Source organism: Pygoscelis adeliae, unplaced genomic scaffold, assembly GCF_000699105.1.
Source record: "Pygoscelis adeliae isolate BGI_AS28 unplaced genomic scaffold, ASM69910v1 Scaffold58, whole genome shotgun sequence".
Classification (NCBI taxonomy): Eukaryota; Metazoa; Chordata; class Aves; order Sphenisciformes; family Spheniscidae; genus Pygoscelis; species Pygoscelis adeliae.
Genome location: NW_008825564.1, coordinates 1 through 21,954, shown reverse-complemented (window position 1 = coordinate 21,954; position 21,954 = coordinate 1). Strand labels below are relative to the sequence as shown.

Sequence of the window (21,954 nt, the reverse complement as noted above, 5' to 3'; positions counted from 1 at the left end):
CCTTTAGCAAAAGACAAGGAAATATTTACTCCTGACTTTGGGAATACTTCCCTCAAAATAAAGATAATCAAGGGTAGCAAGAATGGGCTTGTTTTGTAGAAGTATAGACTGGCCAACCTGCAGCCACCAAAAGGGAAATGATTTTGCAGTTCAATGCAAACTTTGTGGGCTTTAGGAGAACAACAGCTTGCTTTTAACAATATTTGTTAAAAGGGTAAATTGTATATTGAGAAAAGGCATATTAAGTATCTGAGCTAACAAATGCACATGCTAGTATTACCAAAGAAGTGTGGTGAACTTCTGAACTTTCAGAGTGATTTCTGCAGGCTACAAAAAGTGCATAGCAGAGCTTTAATATGGTGATAAGTAAAATTTTAGTACTGACTTATCTCATTTTTCTGAATTTTAGACCAGCGAATCAGCTGCGTAAATAATGTCAATCAATTAGCTCTGTAGTATTCCTGTTAAGTATGTTGTCCTGAATGGAAATCAGAGGCAGAGAAGTGAGGATCCACATCTTAAACAGGTCTAAAAGCCTCAGTGCCTGGGTATCCAAAATCTACCAAGGAAGGGTATAAGCCTTTAAATGTAAAGGAAATGGTTGAAGTTTTTAACCAGAAATCTGAGTATTTGCCATTTATGCCAATTTAGAATAAAACAAATTCTGAAGTGTTTTATCAATGAGTTACCTCTGATCACAGCAAAAATTAAAGTTAGCAGCTGTGTAAAATGTATCGTTAATGAGAAAATTCTTTGTAAGTACAGATTTATATATAGCACAAAATCTTTGGCTAATGTCAGCTGGCCTGTCTCTAGTGGGGTCAGTCAAGAGCATGCAGTTGCCTTAGGGATCTAGAGGAACTTAGGGGCCCGTTAGAGTAAGCAAAAGTTTGCCAAACCCAGCAAAGAGCGTTGAGGTCATATAGGAATTTGCCATTGATCTGTGCCTGTCTCTTGCCATAGCTGATGGGATGTAAGTGAGATGTAGTCTTCGTCTGGCTCTCGGGAAGTGCTGATGGCTGAAGGTGGTCTGAAAGGAAGCAGCCTGTGACCCAATTCTGCCTTTGCTTACTGGGCATTTCGAAGACCAGCAGGGACATATTCCTGCCTGAACTTCACACTGCATGTGGACTCTGATCTGCACTTGCCTAACTGCCCTGTGGGTTCCTAAAAGCTGCTCTGGAACGTAATTGATTTTAGGAACTGGAAAGAATGAGATAATTGCAGACTTTCTGCCCGTGGATATTTTAATGGTAACAGATGGGGGAGAACTAAGGTTACAATGAAATATTTTGAAATTATCTGTTGAACTTCTCCCTGATCTCTGCAGTGAGCATTAAGTAAAGAGCCAGTGTGGAGCACTGACATTCAGATCTGCACAAAGCAATCTGCTAGCATCATTTGGAAGAATGACCTTGTTCAAGGACCCAGAAATGTGATAATTGTGGTTTCAAAGGAAAAGATTCCATCTGTATAAAACAAAGGGGAATGCGTCATTGGATGCATCAACACTAAACTGACAGTATGTGTTAGTTGCCTCAAATGCAAATTTAGATGGTTCATTTCAGGTACCTATTTTTAAAGATGCAAATTAAAAACTATTAGATTTGTGGCTGACATGTTATAACTGAGGTTGTTTTTTATAAAAGGCACCAGTGATTTGGAAAGGCTTAATTCCGGGAGACTTTGCTGTCTTGCGATCTCATTTTCAACAAATTCAGCGATGCTACGGTTTCCCCAAAAAACTAGTTCATGCTAACGTCCCAAAAAGAAGTAGTCTGCCAAAAGGAAAGCTTACTTTGGGAAACACCAGTTAGAAGATGGCTAGTTGTGAAAACAGAGTATAGCAGCCTTTCTTTCTCTCCCACATCTGACATTTACCCTCGTTCAGCTCAATTTATTCAGTGGAAAGAGTCATCTCACCTCATCTTAGCTGTCTGAAACCACGATGACTGCCTAAGCTCATCTTTTAGCTCATTTCTGTCATTAGTGGTGGAAGAAAGGCCCATCAAAAAGGCAGTGAACCCTTTCCTGAGGAAATACATGACAGGCAGCTTCTGAAGGTGACTCATCCGGGCTATCCATCTCCAGTGACTTCCATGAGCATCTGTGTGCCTCATTTCTATAAAAGGTTAGTGCTAGGTAAGGTGGTTGACTTGAACGAAAAAAGACTCATGGCCAAGACTCCTAATGACCTCATCACCAAAGACTCTGACATCAAGATTTTACCCACATTAAGGCTTTTTACTGCTTATATTTTCTGACTTGGTTCCCAAAGTTGAGAACCCAAGAATGGGGAGGGTGTTTGCACATAAGAAGAGAGTACGCCTTTTAGAAATTTTCAGTAGCAGGAGATGGAGACAAGAGTAATTCAAAGGACTTAGTGCTGAGGAATTGCTTAGGCTGTTGTTTTATTGAAAATCCTTCAGTAAGCCAAAATTTGCTAATGTTCCTGTAATAGGCATGAAGGAATTTATGACTGTGAAGTAAAAATATAAACTATATATGATTTCACTTATAGTTGGCTAATGTGGTCAAAAGCTTATTTGAGTTAAGGTGAGTTGAAACAAGCTGTTCACCATCCTGCCAAGGCCACTGAACTTATTGTTGCATTTTCATGCTTCTAAATAATACAAGATTATTTGATTACTTCAATTTTTTTCTTTTTTTTTAATTTTTATTCAAAGGAAGAAGGATATTTCAGGAAACATGAGGAAGGCAAAACAATTACTTGGGAAATTGCTTGTAATTTCTTCTGATGAAAAGTGCCAGTGTAGCAATGCTCTCTGTTTCAGTGATCACTCCTTGCAAACACATGTTTTTTCTTCCTCTGGATGTTGTTGCTTCCATTTTTCTATACAAAAGCAGTGACAGAAGATAACTATCCAGCCTAATACAAATTCATTGGGTCACAGGCTACTAGTTACTCTGTTTTCAGTTGTGTTTTGAGGATTACTGCTGGAGCTGGCTTTCTAGGTTGTGTCTTTTCCTCAGTGGTTCACACATCCTATACATGCAGAGCCTTAGACTGAGATGTGGCAGACTCTGGAATGAATCATACCTGCTGACTGTTGTGAAAAGACATGGTGAGCTCCTGGATTACTTCCTCTGTGTGCTGTACCCCTCCCACCAACCCACTATTTGAATGAAGCATCAAAGGTTCTGCTATGCAAACTGTGGAGGCATCTGTCCACCCAGCTGACTGAAACTACTTCACATGTGCGTTATGCCGCATAACCGCGTGCGGTCTGCTCTGGATAGTTTTGGGTAGTGTTAAATATCCTGTGCATTTGCTTTGCAGTTTCTTTACACCCTAGCAGGCAGTCGGATACTGTCATGGGGCATCTGACAGACCTATGCATTCGCTGCTTAGCTGGTCTGCACATGCTCTCTAACACTGATATGTCCCTGGAATATCAGATTTATTGAGTTTGTACATTGTAGTGAGATAGCAGATGCACACCTATTTCTGTGTTGAAATTGAATAGAAATATAGTCCACTGTACAGTGAACATCTGTTTCTCAAACTTATTAAAGAATTTCCTACCAGTAGTTATGGTGGTTTTCCAGAGAAGGGTAAGGAATGTACTGTAGATCAGAAGGCAGGGTTTTTTCTTTCAGTTCAGCAGATGTTTGTCTTTCCAGCCTGTAGGAGCGACCCTTGGTCTTTTTCTGTGTGTAAACTGAAGCTGACGTTTATGCAATCAGGTCTACTTCTGATTATTATTTTGTTAATTTCTAAAGCTTGTGGTTGATTTTATTTATTTATTTTGATTTTTTTTATGAAAGCAATTTGAGCTGGCTATCAAAAGAATGTTATCACAAATGAGTTGTCTTTGAAATCATTCTCTTGGGTTTTCATTACATAAGGGTAATTTGACTAACAAAAGCCACAGAAACACAGGCTGATAGCAGAAGGTGCCTCTTATTCATGCCCCCAGAGTCAGAGTGACAAGGATTTGCTGAAGCTGAAAGTGTTCCTCACTAGTGTCTAATTGTAATGATGTTCTTTTTGTCGGCAGAAGACTCATGAAGGACCTTACTGTAACTGGGATCAATCTCATTGTGTGCCAGTTTTTGACCGTGAACCTCTGTGATGAACAGGACCATGAATAGAGTGTCCCATGCTGAAGTTAATGCTGACAGTATTTTGGGGAAAATTTTGTGTATCTAAGCATTAATCATGGCAAGATTATTAGAAATGGTTTCTTACATGGATGTAGCAGCTTGCATTCTTATCCAATATGCAACTGCAACACCTTTTACAAGTATGTCCACTTCCATTGAAAGTTGGTGACATTTGAGACTGAAGGAAATGCCTGAACAGCACAAAGTTACTTCACAAGAATAGGGAGAGGCTGTGAAAGCAAACCTGATTTCTTACAGAATGTGTTACAGGATCCTTTGTGTTTACAGGGAACCCCCAAACTGTTTGCTCAGGAGTGCAGTGTCAGAATTACACTGAGTGCAATGGGTTATTGTCTGCTTAAGGAAACTGACGTAAATTTTAAAAGTTGATTCCAAAGCTTTGGAAACTTGAGGAATAGCAAGAACAGATTCTCTCCTGGGACATGAAACCAGCATTCAGGATATGAAACCTGATGTTTTGTTGCTACATACACCTGTTTTTGTCAGGCGTCCATAAAATTCGGTTCTCTGTATAAAACTTTCTTGTACCATATGTTCCTGGTATACCAGTAAAACCTGGTACATCAGTAAAACTCTCACAAAAGAGTTGAGAAGGGACATTCTCATGTATAGCTATGGAATGATTTAGTGTTATGAAAAGGTTTTCCCTACTTGTGTGTAAGAACTACGTACGTCTTTGAAAGGAAGTAAGAATGACACATCTTTTCTGGGGTTATTTTAGCAGGAAGCCAGTAACTCATTTTAGGTAGCTGTGTCACTATTAGCAAGAGTGGGAGACGTTCTAATGTTGCTCAAATCTCTTAAAGTTTTTCATAACATTTTCATATTTTGCAGACAGATAAATCAAAAGCCTTTTGGGATGTGGTGTGGGCCACATCTACATTCCACTCCTCCTCCTCCTCAGATGGGAGACAGGAAACTTTGAATAATTTCTTCCAAACCATATCTGTAGCAAACTTTTGAACTCACAACTCAGGCAAATAATCCTCTCATGAGGATTTTCTGGTCTAGGGTACAAGTCCTTTCTCCCACTGAGCTGTTCTTTAGGGCTGACCTATCAAAGGTGATTCCCTCAGTCTATCACCTGAGCTCTGGGATCTCCAATTTCAGTATGTGTTAGAAGGGACCAAGCGGCAATCACTTCAGCCCAGAGTTCCCCTTTCTGCTGAGGGCTTTCACTACGTGGACAGCGCTTAGTTTTGATAAGAAATTCCACTGCAGGCTTTCTTAATGAAACTTGTATCAGACTTAGCAGAGGCTTGTGAATAGCTTTTGATCTCAAAGAATTAGTGACGATGGAAGAACATTGTCTCAAGAGAGTACTTATCCAGCTCTAGCAGTGCTGTGTTCAATAGCTTGCCCTTTTTTCCCAGCTATAATAAAAAAAAAAATCTCTGCTTTCTGCAAACCTCACCTGTCAGTAGGCTATCATGGTTGAAACAACATATTAATCAGGTTCAGCTGTCAATATCAAACTGTTTAGCTGTTAATATCAAGAGTAAAACAGGGATAAATATTCCATCCTTGGTAATATGTAATGATATTAGAATTTTTTTTTTTTTTTTAATTTTGAATGTGCATTCAAAGTAGTTTTTTTCCTCAGCCAGCCCAATGGTATGAGAATGATTCTCAGAGGAAAAGATTGAGTTGTACTGTTGAAAACGTGTGGTGAATCACAGTCATAAAGCTTTGAAAATAAATGCGGAGACTAGCCACGCAGCTTTGCAGACTTTACACGGATTGAAGGAACTTGCCCCAAGTATTCAGACAATACGTGTGCTCTGCATGTTAATTGAAGCTGACTGGTATCCAGACTGCGGTGGTGTTAATCTTCTCTGCAGTGATATGTAATGCTATTTTAAAAAAAAAAAATTGACAGCATAAAAGCAAGCCCTCTAGCTAAGGAGATAAATATTTGTACACAGATACTGTTTTATTTATAACAGAGAGGAGAATGTTTGGAGCGGTTACTCAGAAATTTTACATTTCAAGAACACACTGAAAACAGCTTCACTTTTTCCTGTTATTCAGTTTGAATCTAGAGTGGCTTTGGGTCTTTGAGCTGTGTAACTTTCATGGTCTGAGTTCAGTTGCCCAGTTTCTAGACATTTGCTTTCTATCTCCCTGAATCTTATGATAGTATTTTAGGGAAACATTAAAAAGAGCAGGAGCGGGGCTGTGGAACAGCGTATGCTTTGGATAACCTCTCACCTTCACTGAGAACCCAACCTGCCTGCTTTACACAAATGTATTGCTCTGCTGAATTCAGTGGGATTATCTGCAGATACTCTCAGGCGTTTTTAACGGTGGGTGCATACAGATATTTTCCTTGGAAGGGCAGTGCGGGAGGCCGTATTCTGGAATTGGCCCTTTTCCAAGATTTTATACTTACTTGAGCTCCCTGTGGGGTCAGAGGAAGTTAAAATGCATAGCATTGCTCAGGACTAGGCTTTTCCTTTGGGCAGTTAAGGGATTATTCCGAGGACTAAAATGTGAAATAACTGTGCATAGTACAAAGGTTCTCAGACTTTTTCCATAATATTTGGCACATGTTCACAGAGAATTTGCAGACTGGAGGAATAGCTTCCCTTGGAAATCTCATTAAGAAAGGCATTAGCTGTATCTTAATATAATTAAACAACTAGATTTAGAGCTAATATTGTGTGACGAACCAGTTCTTTGTAACTGCTGTGCTGATGACTGTAATCTGAGAAACTTTTGGCTGACCTATAGCTTGGCTCACTTGTGGCATGTGCCATGATCTTAAGGCAGCTTAATGGTAGAAATAGTTAACACCTCCCTTCTGGCCTGGGATCTCCTTATGCTCAGGAGTTGGCTGCTTCTCCTACAGCTAGCTCCATAGGCCTCAGTGGAACTAGGTCTGGTAGATCTGTGCAAATTTTTAGTTCTGAACTTGAAAGGAAAAGGAGGGGAAAAAAAGAAACAATGAAAGCTTAGGTTTTGATCAGTATATAATGAACTTTTTTAAACAGAATAGAACAAAACATGCTTTGGTTGAAAGAAGCATTTTGCTCATACAAAACAGACAGTTACAATAAAAGCAAAGTAAATGATGAACTGCGTTCCTTAAATTGATTGTGATAGTTATATCAGAATGTTTCTTTTAGTCAGTAGCCTGACAGACAGCATTTTCCTGTGAAACGGTACATGTGACTGAACCCTGCTCACCTGCTGCAATGACTAGTCTATGGGGTAAAGATAGGAAGTCGGCATCTTGCCCTCTGCTTGCATTGCTTTAATACAAGCTCCTAGAAATAAAACATGTTAAAAGTTTGTGGTAATGTTTTTATTTCAGTCAAAATGGTTTGGTGAATTTGATTGAATTCCGGAATTACTTCAGCCACCCTGAAACAGAATTTTTCAGCTAATAAATTTGCCTGGGTGCCCTTCAGTGGGACAGCCTGGCCTTAACTTTATGATTGCGTTTAGGACTATTTCAAAAAAATAGAGATACATGGAATGCATTAAAGACAAACTATCACCGGGCTCTTATTTAGTAAAGGTAACTGGCAGCAGCTGCTGTGACTCAATGAATCAGAAATAGCTATAGATAATGGAAGGTAAGACAAAGACAATGTAATTTTTTTTCACATGAGAGCAGCTGATCGTGTGACAAGGTTTTATTATAACAACCCTACTTCTGTTTTTCCAAATGATTGATGCACGCAGTACTCTGCATAATCTTCTTCGATGATGAATGTTGGTGCCATGAAGCAACCGTTACTCACTATGCTATTATTGAACATGAATTTTGAATGACTTGTGGCATAGAGCTGCAGGGTACTTAAATCAATGAAATAAAAGTCAGGAAGAGCCAAAGATGATGTTCCTCCTGCAATATTAACTCCTGTGGCTTGTGTACAAACAATGTTTCTGGTAACTAGTTAAGGGGTCACATCTCTGGACTCCCCATACATAGGATGAAGGAAGGAGGAGGCATATGAAGCAATGCTTACTGTTTGGACGTGAACGGTGTTTTGGTTTTTTCCTCTTCCTTCCCTCCTGCATTGGCAAGAAAAGCTGGGAATGGGTAGGAGATATCAACGGTTTGGCTTTAGGGAGGAGGTGAATTCATCTTCCACGTGTGCTGCCCAAGGCTGGAATCAACCTGAAAGGTGGGGAACCACCTTTTCTAGCTCTGCTCATCAAACAACGTGTTGCTGCTCACACCTGGTGGTGCAGTTACACAGAAGAGGGGTATGGGAGCACCGAGCCATGTTTCTTCTTCCATGGGGCTGAGGTTGCTCCATGGATTCCCCGAGCTGGGTTCCAGGATTGGAGGGAAACATGCTGGCATAGTTGAATGCTCTCCACCTGGCTTCTAGAGATGAGAAGAGTTGTGTTCAGTGTATTTGTACATCACTGACCTTCCCATCTCCATTCTCACATCAGGAATGAAGTATTGAAGAATACTTTTGGGTTTTGACTGCCGACAAGTGGATGAGTTAATCCTCCTGGAGATGGAGGGTCCACCTCTTGCTCAAAATTCTTTGTAAAGTTAAATACGTAGCTGTGTGTCAGCAGTACTGCTGTCAGTAGGATTGGCATTTATGTGACCTAGCCAGAGGAACAATCGATATTTTTTATGATTTTTGTTCTCTACAGCCTCACTGTTTATGTGGGGAAAGGTGGGGGAAGGAAACCCAGCTGGAAAGAGCTGTTGGTGCAGTGCACACAGGCAGACTGACTGCTCCTCAGCTCTGCCATGAAATACAGCCCCACGGAGACTTGATTTCTCCTGAAAGCACTGATGCCACAGGGGCATTGTGATAGCAAGGGAATACAGATACTCACTTCATTTTAAGAACTTCATGTACATGTCTACTGTAGGAGGTTGGGCTCCCACTACGGTCAATAAAGTGAGAGCAGGCACCTATATGGGGCTCTAAGTCTGAATGACCTTGTGGAAAAGGTTATTTTTCTCCATGGACTATAGAAAAAGCTGAGGAAGAGTAGTCTCCTAAGTAGAAGACAAATTTTAGATGACATGACTACTCCTCTACATTTTTACATCTTGAACAGTACAGATTAACAACTTGTGATTTCTGCTACACTGTTAAATGTATATTTGAATGTTTATTTAACTGCTGTTTAACAAGGATGAAGACATTCACAAAAACGTTTTAACATGTCAAATCTTTATCCCATTGTCCTTTTAAAGGAATGATAATTTTCTTCTTCTAATTGTAAGCATGTATGTTCTTGGATTGTTGAAAATATTTCATTTTGCTCTTTAAATTTACATTTTCTTCTCCTCTTTCTTCCCTTTTTTGTTTTTCTAATTTGCCATGGAAAGTAGAGTGAAGGAGAGGAAAAGACAAAAGAAATTTGCACAAGTATATTAATTGTCTGTGACACAGGAGACACTTTCTACACAAATTTTTGTTTTCAGAAAGTCTGTTGCCCCCCCAAATAATAAAAAAAACCTAATAAAAAAACTTCCATGAGTTCTTTTTAATATAGATGGGATAGTCTAAGGGTGACCTTCCTGACCTAATGAAAATCATAGCATTTCCTAACCTTGTATAGTATTTCTGCAACAGTATTTCTAAATATACTCCAATACAGTTTTGCATAAGTGTACACCAATCATCATAAATGGCTGACATTTGTCAACAGATGCTACTCAAGAAATTAATTCCTTTCTTATGGCTGGAATGAAATTGCCCTTTCCTAGCTCCTGTGTTAAATTCCAAGTGATTTCTATTTTAACTTATTTCAGTATGAGTAGGGGACAGTCATAACTCGCTGACTTATTTGAGCCTAAATATAATGTGATGTTTGCCTGGCATCATTGTGACTGATCTTTGAAAAGTGATTTTTGTTGATTTCTTGTATTTGGCTTAAAGAACCTTGTAGACATCCAAAAGTTTTCACCTGCCAATCACGTATGCTAGGTCTCATGCTGGATCCAGTTTTGAACTGACACTCACTCTCAAACCTATTTCTCTTTGTACTAATCAGATTTCTGTTTTCCTTTTCTCTAGGCTGCGGTCTTTGGTGAAGCAGTTGGAGAGAGGGGAAGCTTCAGTTGTAGACCTAAAGAAGAATTTGGAATATGCTGCGACTGTTCTTGAATCAGTATACATTGACGAAACTAGGTGAGTTAACTACAGACCTCAGCACTCTTGTTATGTCTAGTACCAGCGACACAAAATTGTAATTTACACATCAGTTGGGAAATTTGTTTTAGCCAAGATTTATTACTCACAGACATTATGTTTTTAATCATTAAAATATTGTAGTCTCTGTAAAGCAGATCTTCAATCCTTGGTCTAAAAGCTGCTTTAAGTTTCCTGGGGCAGGGGAGGAGATCAAAAGCAATCATAAATTTAATATATATTCTCTTGGAGAAATGTTTTCATAATAATTGTGTCCCACTTTTTCTGAAAGTTTCTAAATTCCTACTCCTCTATTCCTTTTGAATAGTGTTAAATCTTTTCGCTTGTATCAAGTCTTTGAAATTAAAAAAATTTTTACTCCAGGTCATGGTAGCGGTAGACTGGTAAGACATTGCAGAGGAGTTCCCCGCTCTGTTACATGCCATTTCCCCAGTGCTAAATGCACTTGTAGAGTCACCTCAGATGACCAGAATGGGAAAGAAGAAGACTGTATGATAGTAACTGGGAAGTTAGACATGACCGTAAATAAGCTCTGAAGGGCAGAAAGGTCAGGAATATTGATGAGCTGAAGATGAGAAGTCAGTGGATGATTACATAGTTGTGCTTCAGAAGGCTGATACTTCTTATTTGTCGGCCTAGTAGTGAGCTTCACAATCTGACATTTAACTACACAAGAGAATAAACAATCTGTTGAAGACTTGTACAATTGTGTTTCATTAGGGCTGACGAACCAAAGACTTTTAACAACTGCTTTAATTAGAATATGTGAGAGTTTCTTTTTTGTTAATAATGTTGCAATGCTCTCCAAGGGAGTCTGTTTACCTATCTTTTTCCTCCCCCTTCTAGGCGTTTACTGGACACAGAAGATGAGCTCAGTGACATCCAGTCTGACTCTGTGCCCTCAGAGGTCCGGGACTGGTTGGCTTCTACCTTCACGCGGCAAATGGGGATGATGCTCAAAAGAACAGAAGAAAAACCCCGGTTCAGGAGTATTGTCCATGCAGTACAAGCTGGGATATTTGTGGAAAGGTAAAGGGGCATGTAATTACTTCGTTCTAGTAACTGCCCAGGTACCGCAGATTGCACCTGTAGTGTTGAATGAAGAATACTTTAATATGCTTCTAATGATGTTTCTACACAGATCTGGGTAGCACCTCAAAACCTGGGATTAAGTAATAGATTGCAACCTGAAACAGCACATACTGATCTGTTCTTAGCTTAATACAGATGTAATAGCACAGTTGGAATAATTTTGACAGAGAATATGTACCTCTGCATAGCATTAGGTCAAGAGTGACAGCTTTTAAAATTCAGTCAGCCCAGACCAAGCCCTCCCTTGCCTCTGTTTTCCTCTGTGGTCTAGTATTTCTTATGAAGAACTGCTAAGAAACCAAAGAAAATCCTGTATCATAGTATTACTGGAATGAACTATAGATGAAGACTGATGTGAAAACTTTGGAGCTCAGGGAGGATTTCAAAAACCCATTGACTCCTCTCAGCCTTCTCTGTTGTGATTTGTATCAGAACCTACTGCTAAAACTGATTTCACTTTCTGAACCCTTTAAAACATTTAGTCATTTCAATTTGGACTCACTTCCAATCTTACCTTTTCTTAACAAGTAAACACTCTTTGCTGACATTCTTCTTTCAAGCTAGAAGGAGGGCTGTCACATGTGAAACTGTCAGCAGACTTTAGGCAGCATGAAAGACAGCAGGTCCCAGGTCTCTACAGCAAACCTCAAGTCAGGAATGGAAGAGCAGAGCACCTTTCACTGTTCATCAGAATCACAGTGACAGCCTACCAGCCCTCTGTGCAGGAGGTTGGAGGTACCAGACAATGGACCACAAGCCACACAGACACACAGAAGCGTCCTCCGGCATGTCTGTAGCCGATTTTTTTATCCGTGTACCAAAGTACATGTGTTAAGAGTGGCAGCAAATTGTGGTAAGACTAAACCTGTCATTTCTCCTTGGAACAGGTTTCTCCTAGGTTTGACAGGCTATTTGTGAATTAACTTGCTCAACAAGGAGGTAAATGAACTACAGAGAGCTGGCTGCAGGAGGCTGTTTTCCAGCTGATCTGAATCACTGTGGCCCCCAGAAGGAAGTGTTCAGATATGATATGGCACCAGAGGAGGGTTGTGGCTCTCCTGAGCTAAGGGAGAGGGACTCTGCCTGAATTGTCACTTAAGAGAAGGCTATGGGGCTCCTGACTGGAGGGAGGAGGGGGTAAGATATTGTGTAATTTGGGGAATGGGTGAATTTAATTCTCCAAAGGGGGCTGACTTTTTTCAGGTCTGAGTGCAGAACATGACAAAGAAAAAGGGAAGTGAAGGAAGACTTCACACGGGATCATTTCAGATGAGAGAAGAGAGCTTTCCATCATCTCATTTTAGTCCTACATTGCTTAAGTGCAAAAAAGGGTGACATGCGGAAAGGCATTTTAGCTCTGACAGTGCTTCTGCATTCACCAAGCCTGTTAAACACAGTGTGGCCTGAAAACAAGTTTAAAATCTGGTACATACTTCGGTGCTTTATTTGGTATGGTTGCAGATGTTCATTATTGCCTTATTCTTTCTCTCTCTCTCCCTCAAACACACACACATGGCGAACACCCAAAAGATTTTATACCAATCTTAAAATAATGCAGACAAAAGTAACAGCTGTACCAAACTGGAGCTGATTCATTGCAGACAACAAATGATTTCTGAAGTACATTCAGAATTAGCTTGCATGTGGACCAGCAAGGACTAAGGGAACTGAAAGAGCAGTATGGTCATATGCAGTAGAAAATGGGGAACATCTTGTTTATTTGAGCGTAGCCTTTCCCTCTGATGAAGACCTGATATTGGCAGATTCTCTGTGATGTCCTGCCAGGTAACCAAGCTATGAGATACTGGGAAGTGTATAGTCTCAAGTTAGGCTATACAGTAAGAATGGTATAGAGAATATTGTGCAAGTTAGGAACAAGAAGGAAGAAAAAAACCAAATTGCAGTTAGGGTTTCCTGGGCTAAATAAGGTCTCCTGTAATGGTCTGTTGCTTTATGGGGTTTTTTTTGTTTGTTTTGTTTTGTTTTGTTTAATTCTATTTATGTGTTGCCTTATCTATTTTATCTTGGTAGAATGTACAGACGGACTTCAAATATGGTCGGTTTGAGCTACCCACCAGCTGTAATTGGAGTGCTAAAGGTAATACCAATAAATAGGTGTTGGGGGGCGTGTCTGTACAAAGCATCAGGATAACACTGTGATATTTGACTTGGTAAGGGGGTCTTAGTACTTGCCCTTTCCTTCTCTCTGACATTTAGTTTCCTTCACATACATTAATCATTTACTGGCCTAAGGGAATGTCCTTTCAATAAAGGAAAGAATAGAGTTCAAGGCTGCGGCCATTTTCAGGCTGTGAAGGTTACAGCTCTGTTCTAGATTACGGTGATTAAACTGAGGACCTAGTAACATGCTGGAATCAGTCACAACCTCCCACAGGGAAGAAAGAAAACACAGATGGAGAGAGGTGGAGAAGGAAAAGGATTGCTGTGAGAGAACGGAATTTCTTATATTGCTCAGCTTCAGCTCTTCAAGGTGATAATCAGGTTAGGAATAATGACCCTTTTATGAGTTTTGAGGTTTCAGAGGAAAACTGATTAGTCAGAAGTAGTCTGAAAAAAATAAGGTTCTATCCATGGGACAATTGCAAGGTTCTTGATTTAGGCAGGAATTATCAAGACTACAAACACAAGTTAGCAACCAACTGCCTACATAGCAGCTTTGCAGATTACATGTTGCATGTGATTCAACCATGCCATGCAATGGTGACAAAAGGTGATACAATGGGGCAATACACAGGGACATTACATGTAAAGCTCATGAAGCGATCCTTCTGCTCTACTCCACACTGGAAAGACCTACAGTTAGGGTACTGAATCCTTTTTGTTTCGGATAGTACAACTCATCAAAAGATGTGGAGGAATTGCAGAAGGCCCATTGAATGCAAGAAGAATGATCAAACATGCCTTTCATGTACAGAATCAAAGCATCCATCCTCACCTTTTTCCAGCTGCAGGTTGACAAGTGTTAGCTTCACTCCTCCAAATGAAATCTAAAGTCTTTGTTCTTTTAGAACTACACCCCATAGCCAGCTTATGAGGGAACATATTTATAACGGGACCTCTTCTTCTGATTTCCTAGCAGTAACAAACCAATGCAAGACCCATCAGCTACCCTCAACTGACTTAAACTGTACAGAATCCCTCTCCTCTTTGTATGTTTCTAAATGATTAAGGGTCATAAAGAGAATTGATCATGGTAGAGTAGGTTAAAACACATCAATAACAACAAAGGCATTGACTAATTTTGCTCAGGGTGAAATAACGCCTGCTTAGCCACTGTGAACTCTAGGGCGTATTTTTTTCCAGAACTATTTTGAGAACATGTCTTTGCCTGGATGGCCTTGGGGTCGGTAGTGGATGTGGTTGAAATGGGAGTTACTTGTTTTGAGGAAGTCTTCTGTCTTTGAAATAATACTTCATCTTAAATTTCTCAGTCTCATCTCCTTAATGGAAAACAGTACATTTTGTTGCTTGCTTCAGTCCAGTAAAGCCAAGTAAAAAAACCTTACAACTACCTGACTACTTGGTGTGCTCTGTAAAATGAGCTGATGGTGTAGGCATGCAAAAGTGTGTAGGAGTGTACCACACACGTCTCTTCAGCTGTTCTGGATTGCCATAATCAACATTCCCCTCAGAGCCATGGTAATAAGGACAAGGATTGAGATGACATAGAGTCAAAACTAGCTTATTTTTGAACTATGTGCTTTCCTTTTTGCTGCCATGGCCAACAGGATGTCTGCACTGAGTAGCCCAAAGCTGCGGAATCAGCTTGGCAAAATGAGGTTGGTCTTAATAAAACAATGAAATACTGCAGCTTCTGCAAAAAATGCAGATGGAGTGGTAGCAGTGCAAGTCCTAGGTGTATAATCTCTCTCACTTTTTCAGTGGATGAGAAGTTAGACAACTTTGTGAATTGATTGCACAGCATCCCTCTCTATATTGGATACCGATTTTTCTACTACAGTAGCCTGTTGCCTTTCTGCATGACGTGGGCGTGATGATGTAAGACCTGTTGCCACAAAAGGGACAATCAGCCTTGTCTCTCATTTGAATAGTGGCCATGCATACCATTCATACAGACATGTTTGAATAAGTAAGTATGTTAGTTTACCCAGTAAATTGTGGTGATCTGCTGTTCAGCAGTGTAGTGCTGGAGACAGAACTTCATACTAACTAGCTGCTGAAGTAGTTAACCTGCTTTGGATATTAACCATAAGTCAGCAAATTAAAAACTCTGTAAGACTCAATTTGGAGTTTTAGAAAGCAGGCATTCTTTATTGCGGCACTGGGTGCACGGGGGATCTCTCCACCTAGTGTGCGCACTGACCTGCTCAACTATAGGAGTTATATACAATTAGAATATACATATTCATTAGATTTCCAAGAAGTGATTAACATATTCATGTTATTTCCTGGAACTCATTAACATATGTAAAAGTCTTTGACGCATGCACTCTTATGTCCATTGGTGGTCTTTCAGGGTCCTCTGGTGGTCGTCAATAGTCTTCCTCACCATGTCCACTAGTTGAACTCAGTCTTCGCGGATGCAGTTTGTTCTTTGGCTCGGTTGCGCATTTTGCTTACACAAACTAGCTTATTTCAGCATAGCTTCCTTATCTGTTCTACTCCAAGATACAAAGTTTCAAGGTCGTCTTTTGCCTACTGAATCTATTCACAGGGTACTTCTACTGAAGGTCTAGCTTATCTGCAGAGTACGTCAACCTTGGCTACATTACTCCAATAGAGAGAACCATATCAGTGTTCTTTTATACTTGGTATCATGGAAGTGAATTTTTCAGCCTTTTCTGATGCCTGTGCTGTCATGGCAATACTTTCTGGGCTAGCTAATATACAGGTAATGAGCACAGAACCTGTAGTCACTTAGAAGGTCTGCAGTATAGACTTCTGCTTGTCTGTGGCTACAAAAATGTCAGGCCTTTCAGTAACGTTGAGCAGAATAACATCTATCCCTGAATCTGCCTGTTGGCTTATAAAACAAATCAAGTCTCCGAGGTTAAGAACAGACAGCAGGGCAGGAAACTGAGCATTTAGGAAGAACTGGTGTTTCACTTCATCTCTAGGTTCCCCAGGCAGTGGAGCAATGGCCAAGTAATAAGGACACAGGACTGAGAAGTAAGACACCTTGGATCTATTTGCAGTTACACCACAGTGGGTATATGTAGGATTAGAGCACCTTACGACACTTCAGCTGAGGCTACAGGGCCAGTGACCTGGACACATGTGTAGCACAGAAAGCCTCCCATCCCTCACTTCTCCTGCTCTCCTTAGGGAGGAGAAACATTTTTTCTCCTCCATCACAAGACATCCATGAAGTTCTACCTCCCTTTAGATCTCTCCCCAATATAGGGGTCACTTCTATGTTAAATTGTTTTTTAAGGTCATAAAATCCACTAATTTTAAAGCGTAAGTGATGTTTCTGCAAGCCTCTAAGCCATCTGTGACACTTTCATGCTTCTGGCAAGAGGATTTTTCCTTTGGTTATTCAGGGGAAAATGCTGCTGTCATTATTGTCAATAGCAAAACTTCTGTTGACTTGACAAGAGCAAGGATTTCTCCCTCAGTAAAATCTAAATAGCTCTACTGTGAAACTTACCATCTATGTGGTTAAACATTCTTTCGTGCAAAAGAACAATTCTGATGTACTATTCTGCAATTTCACAATTTGGTAAATTTTATCTGCTGCAAGAGCACAACACTAACTACAGGAAAAATATATAAAGGAACAAACCCCTTTTATTCCAGCAAGATAAGATTGCCTTACAGTGAATTAAATTTCAGCATAGTTGAGACATTATTTTCAATGTAATTGAAATGTAATTTTCAAAAGTAAATTATTATATACATGCAAGTGTTAAATTAATTTGCTTCATTGAGATAAGTGATTACAAAATAAAAACACTCAAAAAACAGGAAAATACTTCAAATCGACTGAGTGGATGCTTTGGGCATTATTTTTCTTGCCCATCCTCTAAGTTTGTTCAAGGGCTTCAAAACATGTTTTCTTGGTGCAACTTTTTCCTCTCTTCGTTGTTCTTCCTCTCCAAAGCCTACTGAAAGTGTTGAAAAGCTGCAATTTATGATTGCTCTTCTGTGACTTGGGCCACAAACCATCTCTGGAGAAGCTTGACCCTGCCTTTAATGTGTGGGCTCCACACAGCTTGTAAAATCAACTGCTTGGCAAGCAAGTGATTTACTGGGATAGGTGAAAGCTGAGCTGAATCTTCAGTGTCCTTGATATTCACTCACTAATTAGCCTCTCCGTGGATTGTACTTCCACAAGTGGCATACTCAGCTCTGTGTAATCAGCAGTATGCAAGTAGCAAGGTTATCAGGATCAGCCCATGCTGGAGAGGGCCGGTACCAAAATACCATTATGTTCTGGTCTCGTTCAGAACATAAGAAGTCCTGTAGCTATGCTGATGTATGGGTGACTGACCACAAGGTGGTTAAAGGTCACTGTCCTTTGCATTTGACTTGAAGTCAGGTCCTTACCTGGAACATGACCGTGACAACAAACAACAAAGGTGGACTGGGCTTTAAGAGCTCGGTAGATAATTGTAATTTAGCATTTTTAGTATTGCTAAAAAAGATGGCAGATTTTTAGATGGACTCTAATCTTTAACAGTACTCAACATTATGTCTAGCCAACCCGCATTTCTTGCGCTGAGAGCAGCTGTGCACATGCATGTGTGAAATGTAGTCATCTTTCTTTCTTGGTGAAAGTGCCACAAGGAAATGGGAGGTAACTGCAACAGCTTGAAAGTGAAGGGAAACTTCAGTGTACAGATGTCAATCTTTAATATGTGATTTAAGGAGAGTCATTTGGATAAATCCCTGTGGGAAGTACATCAAAGTTCTCAGCAGGCAAGAAAGATTGAGAGCTGGTCCTCAATGCATGCAGCTGTGTGGTTGATCTGTATATCATTCTTCTAGCTGTAACTCCTTCTGCACCTTTCCTCTTAGTTGCTAGGAGGAGGAAGGAAAGGTTCATAGGGTTTCAGGAACATCCAGTTCTGAGATCAAGGAGCTTTATCTTGCTAGATAATGAGTGCTGTCAGCTCCCACGGCCTTCCCTAAGAGTTGAGATTTGAACTCAACCTTCTGCAGGAAGGTTTAAACCTTATACTTTAGCTTTATGAGCTGGGAAGTGAACTTTCCCTTCTCAATCTCTTGACTGACCACCCTGCAGCATTAATATATCATTTACAGCTGACTGGAACTTTCCTAACTGGAATTAGATATTTACTCTTCTGTTATAAAGGTTGTTTTTTATATCGTTGTTAGCACTTAATGTAACATTACTGTTTGTTCTGCTCTGTAGTTTTCTGAAAGCCCTAGTGGACTCACTTATCTTTAAAAAAAAAAAAAAGGAAAATTAGGGTCATGCTGTCTTTGAGCAGTTTAAGCTGCAATAATCACAATTCAGGATTAATATTAAAATCAGAAGGAACTAAGTTGCTCTTTGATCTAGCAAGATAGTTCTTCTAGTTAGTTGTTATTTTTTTGGTTGATTGAACAGCAAATGATAAAAATATGACCACAGGTGCCTGCATTATTTTTACTGCAAAAAACATATCACCTTATTTGGTTTTAAGCATGAATGAAGTATTGGAGTGCTTTGCTCACAATACAAAGTCGTAAGAACTCTATATGGACAGCAAAATCCAGAGGCTTTAATGTCATTAAAAAGCATATCTTCATTATTCCTGTTTCCTTCAAAGTTAATATTGTTTTTCATAGGCATAGCACGTGGGTAGGGGACAGAGAAGGGTAAAATCAGCCACAATAGGGCCATCCTAATGTTTCAGGTACTAAAACAAACCAGGATTCTTATGTTTTTGGATTCGGCCTTTGCTGATTAAATTCTGGTGTGGAGAATTGCCATGTTTAGAATAAACAAACAGCGTACGTGTTCGTAATGGAAGCTTCTTAAACACGTCATACAATACTGATGAGTAAATTAGACTCTGCATTGGTTAAATGGAATTGAAGAAGTTAAAAAAAAAGCTATACGCTTACATCACCACTCTAATTCTCCATTTGTAGATGCAAAGTGATAGAAATTGAACTATCATTGTAAAAGGGATGACCGTATTAACTGCCTTTTCTCCCCACTCTTGCAGAATGTAGACAAGTGGTCCTTTGATGTATTTGCACTAAATGATGCCAGTGGAGATCATGCACTGAAATTCATTTTCTATGAACTTCTCACACGCTATGATCTGATCAACCGTTTCAAGGTCAGTAGTTAGAAGATGGGTCTCTTCTTCCGTCTTGGATTTTGTTCAACTTCCCTCTCATCCTGCTTTGTTCCATTAAAAATGCAATTTTAGCGCTATTTGAAGGCTTCATGGACACTGCACTTTCCCCAGTAAGCAAGACCAAATGTTATTTAAGTAGTACTTTTAATTGCAATGGGACACCATGAAGTAGGTGGGATTCCAAACAGGCTTCCCCATGAAATCCATGGGAAATATTACATTTGATCCTGTGGGAATGATGGTGTCATTCTCCTGAGATTCATAGGACTCTCATGCGTGCAGGCAAAAAACGAGAGCTTGAATTCAAATTCAAATTCGTCAAAAGAAGCGTGGCCAGCAGGTTGAGGGAGGTGATTCTGCCCCTCTACTCCACTCTGGTGAGACCCCACCTGGAGTACTGCGTCCAGCTCTGGAGTCCTCAGCACAAGAAAGACGTGGACCTGTTGGAGCAGGTCCAGAGGAGGGCCATGAAAATGATCAGAGGGATGAAACAGCTCTCCTATGAGGAAAGGCTGAGAGAGTTGGGGTTGTTCAGCCTGGAGAAGAGAAGGCTCTGGGGAGACCTTTCAGTACTTAAAGGGGGCTTATAAGAAAGATGGGGACAAATTTTTGGTAAGGCTTTGTTGCATAGGACAAAGGGTAATGGTTTTAAACTAAAGGGGGGTAGATTTAGACTAGGTATAAGGAGGAAATTTTTTACGATGAGGGTGGTGAAACACTCAAACAGGTTTCCCAGAGAGGTGGTGGATGCCCCCTCCCTGGAAACATTCCAGATCAGGTTGGACGGGGCTCTGAGCAACCTGATCTAGTTGAAGATGTCCCTGTTCATTGCAGGGGGTTGGACTAGATGACCTTTAAAAGTCCCTTCCAACCCAAACTATTCTATGATTCTATGATTGTTACAGAGGTTTGCAGATACAAATGCGGCGTATCTTTTCCTCCAGCTTTGAACAGACTTAAATTTGGATGGCAGAGTGCTCTCAGATCTTGACCATTCTCCCCACCCAAATACTGTGCTGTCCCTTCCTCCATTGACACTTCCACTCCCTGGGGGTTCCCACTCACTTTGGCTGGAAAGGGTTTGCAAATCTCTGGCCCTATAGTTCAGGAACCACCTGTACCTGATGAGAAATGTTTGAAGAAGGTAACTGGTCAGAACTGCATCCTCCCCTGATACATACCCAAAAGGAGAACAACAGTGCTCCTCTAACTATGGAAATATGAGCGTTTAGGGTATTTGTCGTTTGAGCAGATGAAACTGGAGAACTCATGTTGCCACTTGCATATGTTGCAGCTGACACCACCTGTGTAGTTTCCTCTAGAAATCCCCTGAACTGCATTTTGTTCATTGTGCACAGTTCTACTCTTGGAGTCAGAAAAGCATGGCAAGCCCATAGGATGGGCAGGCTCTATTTCACTGTGAAAAGCCAGAGGTCTGATAGATGATACTCCTCTTAGTAGAGTATCTCAGACTTGCTATATGGTGTGTATCATTAGAAAATCTTGAATGTGAATAGTAAAGCAGAAATATATTCCAGTGGGTTGTGAGGGGAAGAGAGACATGCTTGTGGCCTAATTAGAAATATTTCTCCAGGGGCAATCAATCAAGTGTTCTCTGTTACTTTTCATACTCCATGTGTCTTACAGATGGAATTTTGTAGTATACTTACTTGTGTGTGTTTATGTGCGGGAATGATTCATCCATAATGTAATCAGGAATGGGAAAGCCAGTCTGAGGAAGTAACCTGAATTCACTCTCTCTCCTGAGTGCCTGTTTCAGATGTTTTAGCATGTTATTTGTGAAGTACAAACTGCTCTTTGGGACCTCTTATCAAAATGATCCCCTCCAAATGCTAGCCATTAAAGGTGATTATTTTGTTTGTAATTCTGTGCTGCTTTCATCAGATCCCCATTTCTGCCCTGGTGTCCTTTGTGGAAGCTCTGGAGGTTGGCTACAGTAAACACAAAAATCCTTATCACAACCTAATGCACGCCGCAGATGTGACACAGACGGTCCATTACCTCCTTTTCAAGACAGGCGTAGCGGTAAGTACAGGAGATGGCATCCTGAATACATAATGAGGTTACAACAGTTTTGGTTTATTAAGGAGATTATGATTATCCACAGCAGAACCCATTTGCACTGCAGACAAACTTCATTTGATATGGCTGTACTAATGAAAGTAGGGATTTAGGATTATTTAGGAATAGGAGGTAGGTGAAGATATGGATAACTCTTTTAACAGTGATCTAGAAGAGGATGAATGAGA

At 40.2% G+C, this 21,954-nt stretch overlaps 1 protein-coding gene across 1 annotated transcript in view; it reads left to right on the top strand.

Annotated features, from left to right (window-relative positions):
* PDE1C (phosphodiesterase 1C, calmodulin-dependent 70kDa) overlaps window positions 1-21,730 on the top strand; it is a gene marked incomplete at its 3' end in the record, with an annotated part of 250,631 nt that extends 228,901 nt beyond the window's left edge. The window contains exons 4-8 of the mRNA XM_009332412.1: window positions 10,158-10,271; window positions 11,139-11,321; window positions 13,416-13,482; window positions 19,547-19,663; window positions 21,590-21,730. Of these exons, the coding sequence (XP_009330687.1) occupies window positions 10,158-10,271; window positions 11,139-11,321; window positions 13,416-13,482; window positions 19,547-19,663; window positions 21,590-21,730 (622 nt within the window). The remainder of the gene's footprint in view (window positions 1-10,157; window positions 10,272-11,138; window positions 11,322-13,415; window positions 13,483-19,546; window positions 19,664-21,589) is intronic.
* Between the last annotated feature and the right edge of the window lie 224 nt (window positions 21,731-21,954).